This window comes from Triturus cristatus, chromosome 1_1 (genome assembly GCF_964204655.1).
Source record: "Triturus cristatus chromosome 1_1, aTriCri1.1, whole genome shotgun sequence".
Lineage (NCBI taxonomy): Eukaryota > Metazoa > Chordata > Amphibia > Caudata > Salamandridae > Triturus > Triturus cristatus.
In genome coordinates this window covers 58,688,459-58,696,508 of record NC_140579.1, presented here as the reverse complement: position 1 = coordinate 58,696,508, position 8,050 = coordinate 58,688,459, and the positions used below count along the sequence as shown (strand labels likewise).

The 8,050-nt window shown below is 48.6% G+C and overlaps 1 protein-coding gene across 1 annotated transcript in view; it reads left to right on the top strand.

Moving 5' to 3' along the window:
- Positions 1 to 818: 818 nt before the first annotated feature.
- The window catches only part of LOC146869390 (E3 ubiquitin-protein ligase TRIM39-like), a 133,692-nt gene continuing 126,460 nt past the window's right edge, over positions 819 to 8,050 (top strand). The window contains exon 1 of the mRNA XM_085599708.1: positions 819 to 1,306. Within this exon, the coding sequence (XP_085455834.1) occupies positions 893 to 1,306 (414 nt within the window). The 5' untranslated portion in view covers positions 819 to 892. The remainder of the gene's footprint in view (positions 1,307 to 8,050) is intronic.

Below are 8,050 nucleotides of genomic sequence, written 5' to 3'. Positions count from 1 at the left end.
TTACTCCCACCTCCTGATGCTTGTTTCCTCTGTTAAGTTAGTTTTATTCCTAGCGCCAAGGTGTCCTCTTGAGTGAACGTTTCATTTTCACAAATGTGTTCCAGTCCTTTCCAGTCACAGCACACAATTTGGCACCCCAAGATGCAGACGCCCCCACTCCCCAGTGCAGACTCAGACATTCGTGTGTCTCCTGCAGACACCCCAAGTGCAGGCTCAAACATTCTAGGGTTATCTTAGACACCCCAAGTACAGGCTCGAACTTTCTAGGGTTATCTGCAGACACCCCAAGTACAGGCTCAAACAATGTAGGGTCACCTGCCGACATCTAGGGGCATTACACATAATTATGCCCCCCACTTGCAGAATGTAAAGAGGGCCCCCGAGTTTCCCATACCTGACGGATATTCAGAGGCATTGGACTGAATGGGGCCCCTATGAATGGTTAGGTGGCTCCTAAAAGAGGCCCCCTGTACCTCAGTGGCCTGGCCTACGCCCCTGCAGGCACCCCCAGTGCAGCTTCTTATGTTCCCAGGTAAACTGTTGACAGTCCCAGCTGAGATACAAACAATCCCAGGTCATACATTGATAATCTCAGCTCCGCTGCAGACGCTCCTTGCTCTCCTGGGTTAAAGGCAGACAGTTCAACTCTGCTGCACACGACCCAGTTTATCCACTGACTCTCCCTTTTCTGCTGCAGACACCCCCAGCTGTTCTGTACAGAGGGGGGCGTGTAAGGAAGGAGAGACAGACACTCCCCTTTCTGCTGCAGACACCCCCAGCTGTTCTGTGCAGAGGGAGGGCGTGTAAGGAAAGAGAGACAGACACTCCCACTTCAAAAACTGAGAGAAACGAAACTTAACTTCACTTCGTCCTCTCGGGCAGGAAGTGGAACATGGCTGCAGCGGCTCCTGTCCAGAGCCTGAAGGAGGAGGCCACCTGCTCCATCTGTCTGGAATATTTCACAGACCCCGTGTCCGTGGAGTGTGGACACACCTTCTGTCTGTCCTGTATCACTCGGTGCTGGGAGGGGCTGCAGACAGACTTCCCCTGTCCCCAGTGCAGGGAAACGTCTCAAAGTAAATCCCTCCGGCCCAACAGGCACCTGGCGAACATGGTAGAAATCCTGAAACAGCTTCAGGTACCGAGTGCGACCCCCCAGGAGGCGAATCTGTGCCGAGAACACGAGGAGAAACTGAAACTGTTCTGTGAAGATGACCAGGAGCCCATCTGTGTGGTCTGCAGCATGTCACGTGATCACAAGCCCCACACGGTGCTCCCCATTCGTGAAGCTGCCCAGGAGTACAAGGTATGTGTGCTACAGAGCTGGGGCAGGGGTGGACCCAGTACACATGGCACTCCAAGAGGCAGCCAAAGAGTACGAAGTATGTGTGCTTTAGAGGTGGGACAGAGGCTCAACTAGAGCCAAATTTCAGGGGACAGGGGGGGCTAATTCTTCCAGCAATAGGCAGAGTGGAGATGCAGGGGCTCTAAGAAGGGGTGAAAAAACAACTAACCCTCGTTATCAAGTGAATGGTCGTTTAAAGATCTGTGAAGTACTCGGGTGCGGCTGCCAGCTCAACAAGCATTAAAAATGCAATAGGTCTCGCCTTTGATTAAGTTAAAGCCATTTGCTTTGCTATACAATACCATTAGCAAAGCAAATGGCTTTCTTAATCAAAGGCGAGACCTATTGCATTTTCAATGTTTGTTTGAGAAGGCTACAGTGTAGGAATGTGCACGCGTTGTTTCCTGTCCTGGAGCAGAAACTCTGCTGTTCCCAGGCAACATTTGGAGGTGCAAACCTGCTTGCTTAATCTTGGCTTGCCTTTATTTCTCATGTGTATTTTTTCACCTGACTTTCTCGTCCACTCCAAGAAGTCCAGAGGATGGCAAAGGATTGCCCTGTGCCTTAAAGTGACCACACGCCAGATACTGCGCATAATGACTGCTGCCACAATAATGTACAGGCGAGGAGACCCTGCAGCAGTGACGTCTGCAGGGAAACACTCCAGCACCACCTTGTAACTTTTTAATAATATGGCAAACACCTCTGTCTAACCCCCCAGAACTCCTAGAACCCCTACACCCCCCTAGATTTGACTCAACATGATGTACACATGGACCCCTGCCAGCCTTGCGTCTGCGTGCCAGTGTCGCCACATGAGCTCCATACCTTGCCAGGTCCCGGACACCCCCCTAGATTTGACTCAACATGATGTACACATGGACCCCTACCAGCCTTGCGTCTGAGTGCCAGAGTGTCGCCACACGAGCTCCATATCTTGCCAGGCCCCCTACACCCCCTAGATTTGACTCAACACGATGTACACATGGACCCCTGCCAGCCTTGCTTCTGCGTGCCAGTGTCACCACACGAGCTCCATACCTTGTAAGGCCCCCTACACCCCCCTAGATTTGACTCAACATGATGTACACATGGACCCCGACCAGCCTTGTGTCTGCGTGCCAGTGTCGCCACATGAGCCCCATACCTTGCCAGGCCCCCTACACCCCCCTAGATTTGGCTCAACATGATGTACACATGGACCCCTGCCAGCCTTGCGTCTGCGTGCCAGTGTCGCCACACGAGCCCCATACCTTGCCAGGCTGAGCTGGAGTCTGACAACAGGGAAACCGGTGAAGTCCCATCTTTGATACAACTCCAGAGTCCTGGACAAAGATCGCTCCTTTCTTTGCAGCGGCCTTATGGGGGAAAGGGCTGTAGAATGGTGGCTGCCACTGGACGGACAGCAGCCTCCCTGTTCTTTTGAGGTGGGATCCTGTGACTGCTGGGGGGTGGCATACAGTCCTAGAGTCTGGTCCGTCTCTTCCCAGATTGTTGAGATTCTTAAATCAAGGCATCACTAGAAGTATCTCCTAGCCGTCCATGTTCAAGGCATCACTAGAAGTATCTCCTAGCCGTCTGTGTTCAAGGTATCACTATAAGTATCTCCTAGCCGTCCATGTTCAAGGCATCACTATAAGTATCTCCTAGCCGTCTATGTTCAAGGCATCACTATAAGTATCTCCTAGCCGTCCATGTTCAAGGCATCACTATAAGTATCTCCTAGCCGTCCATGTTCAAGGCATCACTATAAGTACCTCCTAGCCGTCCATGTTCAAGGCATCACTATAAGTATCTCCTAGCCGTCCATGTTCAAGGCATCACTATAAGTATCTCCTAGCCGTCCATGTTCAAGGCATCACTATAAGTATCTCCTAGCCGTCTATGTTCAAGGCATCACTATAAGTATCTCCTAGCCGTCCATGTTCAAGGCATCACTATAAGTATCTCCTAGCCGTCCATGTTCAAGGCATCACTATAAGTATCTCCTAGCCGTCCATGTTCAAGGCATCACTATAAGTATCTCCTAGCCGTCCATGTTCAAGGCATCACTATAAGTATCTCCTAGCCGTCTATGTTCAAGGCATCACTATAAGTATCTCCTAGCCGTCTGTGTTCAAGGTATCACTATAAGTATCTCCTAGCCGTCCATGTTCAAGGCATCACTATAAGTATCTCCTAGCCGTCTATGTTCAAGGCATCACTATAAGTATCTCCTAGCCGTCCATGTTCAACGCATCACTATAAGTATCTCCTAGCCGTCCATGTTCAAGGCATCACTGTAAGTATCTCCTAGCCGTCCATGTTCAAGGCATCACTATAAGTATCTCCTAGCCGTCCATGTTCAAGGCATCACTGTAAGTATCTCCTAGCCGTCCATGTTCAAGGCATCACTATAAGTATCTCCTAGCCGTCCATGTTCAAGGCATCACTGTAAGTATCTCCTAGCCGTCCATGTTCAAGGCATCACTATAAGTATCTCCTAGCCGTCCATGTTCAAGGCATCACTGTAAGTATCTCCTAGCCGTCCATGTTCAAGGCATCACTATAAGTATCTCCTAGCCGTCCATGTTCAAGGCATCACTGTAAGTATCTCCTAGCCGTCCATGTTCAAGGCATCACTATAAGTATCTCCTAGCCGTCCATGTTCAAGGCATCACTATAAGTATCTCCTAGCCGTCCATGTTCAAGGCATCACTATAAGTACCTCCTAGCCGGCCATGTTCAAGGCATCACTATAAGTATCTCCTGACCGTCCATGTTCAAGGCATCACTATAAGTATCTCCTGGCCGTCCATGTTCAAGGCATCACTACAAGTATCTCCTAGCCGTCCATGTTCAAGGCATCACTATAAGTATCTCCTAGCCGTCCACGTTCAAGGCATCACTATAAGTATCTCCTAGCCGTCTATGTTCAAGGCATCACTATAAGTATCTCCTAGCCGTCCATGTTCAAGGCATCACTATAAGTATCTCCTAGCCGTCCATGTTCTGGATTCTGAGCTCCTTTTCTAGAAAGCCGAATGGCTGACATATGTCTCAAGGGCTCATATCAGTCACAAAACTAAACATGCACATGGGAGTTGAGTTGTAAATGGGGAAATGCATTTGAGTTTGCAAAGTTTTTTTTGTTTTTTTCCTTTTGTTAACTTCCTTTGATTCTTGTGAACACTGTGGTTATGTCTCTAGTTTGTGAAGTTATATGCCCGCTGGTTAGCATCAAAATCTGGAATTTTGGGCAGCTTTTAAATTGTTTCAAGTTAAAAAAAGTTACCAGTATCCGTACAGTTTTAAAGTTACCTCAGGAGGAAACCGCGCACCCCTTTTTCAGCGCTAGCTAGCATTTGGGATGAAACGCAGCCCCTCTGTGGGAGGAAAACCATGCTAGAGAGTAAGACCCAAACCAGGGAGACTCATACTTGGGATTTTGTCCGATTTTGCTCCTCTGGTGCTTGAACCATTGATGGCGAACACATATACATTCCACTCATACTTTATTGTCCCTTATTCAGGGTCCTTCAGCCATTGATGACTCTGGCTTTGGAACCCTTAGCTCTTTGGCTTCCGCTTTGTTATTTGCATCTTTAATCCATCTCAGAATAGTTTAGTTTTAGCTGCTTTCTATTAGTTTTTTGGGTGTATCCTTCTAAGGCCACTGGAATTCATGACATTTGAAAAGTACACTCTGTCATCACACACTTATTTCATATTTTTTCCTTGCATTGTACAAACAAAATAATATTTTGGGGGGTTTTGCACTGCAGCGGCATTTTTGAGTTGCTTTTGTCAGGACTCGAATGCAAGCGTCACATTTATTGGCATTGTCAGTGCTGGTTTTTAATTTAATAATGCACACACCACCAACTAAAAATCCTGTGGCTCAAGCCAACCTTGTCAATTGCAACGTCATTGCCTTTAGAATGCCTTATGGTATTTGAGGGGAAAGTTGTATAAGTTAAAGGCTGCTTTTGTAAACCTGCATGAAAAACAACGGATCTCTGCTTCCTGCACCTTCAAGGGTGAGCAGGCACCAGGCCAGGAGGAGCTTTCTTGTTCTGTAAGACCCCTTGGGCACAACCTTGGTTGCGCTTGTTTTATAATGGACATGTTCCGTTATTCCTTAAACTATGCGTGCTGAGCTCGTGGCCACATCTGCGGAAATCCACGTACTAATGTGTGCTCGTCGAAAAACATTAACAGTAGTAGAGGATACAGTACTATTGTTGCTGCGTTTAGTCACCCGAGGAAAACGGTTGCATTTGTTAAACAACAAAATTACAGTAGCTTTAAATGGATTTTCACTTTGACAGGTAGGAAGTGTGAGGTATTTAACTGCAAACACCGCTGTAGCCTTGAGGGTGGCAGGAGTTGAATAGGTTGCCATTCCACACTTGTCAAAAAGGGTCATGCCTGTAGTGCACCGCGTACACTCGGGAAGTAACAATGAACTGGAATTTACAAAGTGTCTTTTGCATGAAAGTACTCAATGCTGCCGGACACGCTGCGATTGTGCAAGGCTCGCGCCTACACGGATATCCGAGGAAACTCGCACGAGCCTTTTAGTACACTGTGGATTACTCGTGCGTACCCGGTCTTTATACATCGGAAACCTGCATCAGACAAATCTTCACAAACACATCTACCAACCAGAGCACGGATATCCCACTTAAGTGGCTATTCACGATCTTGCAAGAGCACTTACGATGCACCATCTCTAGCAAATGCAACGGTACATTATTATACGTGCACGCCAATGAGGTGATTTATGCATAACATTTTAGAACAAGCGCGGCCTGTCATGGGACGGACAGAAGATGTGCACGCGGGGACTGCCTTTACTGGCGGCGAAAAAAAAAAAAAGTCCCCAGTGTATCACACCGCCAGTAAAGCATCCAATCCCCGCATGCGCATCTTCTGTCTCGTTTGTCTCCCTGCGTGCACGCTGGAATCGTATCGATTCCAAAAGGCCTCTGCATGGCAGAGCAGCACATGCGCTGCTTTCGCCAGGCCGAGATCTAAAAACTGTCTGTGTGTGCCCGTGAAGCTGTCTCAGCCCGGGCTGACACCCACGAAGAGGGGTGGGGGTGGCTGAAGCCCTTTGAGCCCTATGGGTGTTGTGCGCCTGGTCAGAGGCCGGGACAAGCTACGTGCTACTCTCCATTCGAGAAGCTGCCCAGCAGCACAAGGTGAGTATACATTAGTTCTAGAGATGGGGTAGTCCAGCCTCATACTGTGCTTCTGGTTGCCAACTGGCATGACCAATAGTTTATTATCCCAGCCGGTACAGAACTTGAGAAAATAACTACTGTGTGTGTTTTTGTTTTACCCCGTCTCAGTACACACTTTAACCAGTAAATATGAGACGACAGCGCTTTTAAAATGTCACACAGCTGCTGTAATGATCCCTGACTGATGATAAAAGTAAACAAAGACAGAAAGGCCCTGAACACAGACTATTTTCTATCAAGGTGTGTGTGGGCCTTTGCAGAATATTACAACGTGAACAAATGGCCGGTATTTTTCTCTGAGAAAGGTGTCAACCCTAACTGTGCTCCCCACTGGAGCACAAGAGTATAAGGAGTGTGTGCTTCTAGTCTGAGCCAGAGGCTGGGGAAGGATACGCAGCGCTCCCCACTGGAGCACAAGAGTATAAGGAGTGTGTGCTTCTAGTCTGAGCCAGAGGCTGGGGAAGGATACTCAGTGCTCCCCATTCCAGAGGCTGCAGAGGAGCACACCGTGTGTATACAATACGTCTGGGGAAGGTGTAGATCCGCCTCTCACATAAGGTTGGGTGGAGCTTGCAAAGTGGAACTCCGCGGAGTTTCACAGAGATACTAGAAAACTCAGAGAAATTCTGTGGAGTTCCGTGACCTGGCGGAGTTACCCCCCCCCCTCCCCGTCCAGGTAAAGCCCCAGCCCCTCACCCCCCCCCCCTCCCGCATAGTCTAAGTAAGGAACTAAAGAAAACTTACCCTCCTCCCAGATCGGTGTCCTCTGTCCTGCACCTGCTGCTGGGCCTTGTCCACTTCCGCTGCTCCGGGAGAATTACACTGTTCCGGGAGGATTGCAGGAAGAACTGTAATTCTCCCGGAGCAGCGGAAGTGGTGCCAGGCCCAGCAGCAGGAGCAGGACAGGGGACACTGATCTGGGATGAAGGTAAGTCTACCACTACTGCACCGGTGAACTCCGCTCCACTGCGTAGGTGGAGTTTGGGAAAACGTTGCACTCCAAACAGAGTGCGGAGTTACTAAAACTCTGCAAACTTTGCTGGCGGAGCGGAGTTCACCGCCTGCCCTTACTCCCACAGTACTTCCCTTCAGTGGTGCTGGAACAGTATCCAGAGTGGGGGTGCTCCCATCAATGTTTCATCACTAAAGTCATAGGGATTGTGAAAAAGCCAAGCTTCACACAAAGAACAAGTGTAGCAAATGAGCCAGACCCATTCAGCAGGGGAGTGGTAAGGGTGTGGTGTGTAGCTGGTGGTGCATTTTGGAGCACATTGTCACAAATATATTACTAAAGCATGGGGTGGTAGTGTGCTGTCACATGAAGACAGCATGTTTCCAATTGAAATGGCCACTAAAACGGCACAGAACGAAACTAAATTCAGTAGATTAAGATACCATCTAAAACGCAACTGGTCAACCGGAATGTCAAACACGGATTCAAACTAGGGGATCTCAAACTACTGTTTACTTATAAAGC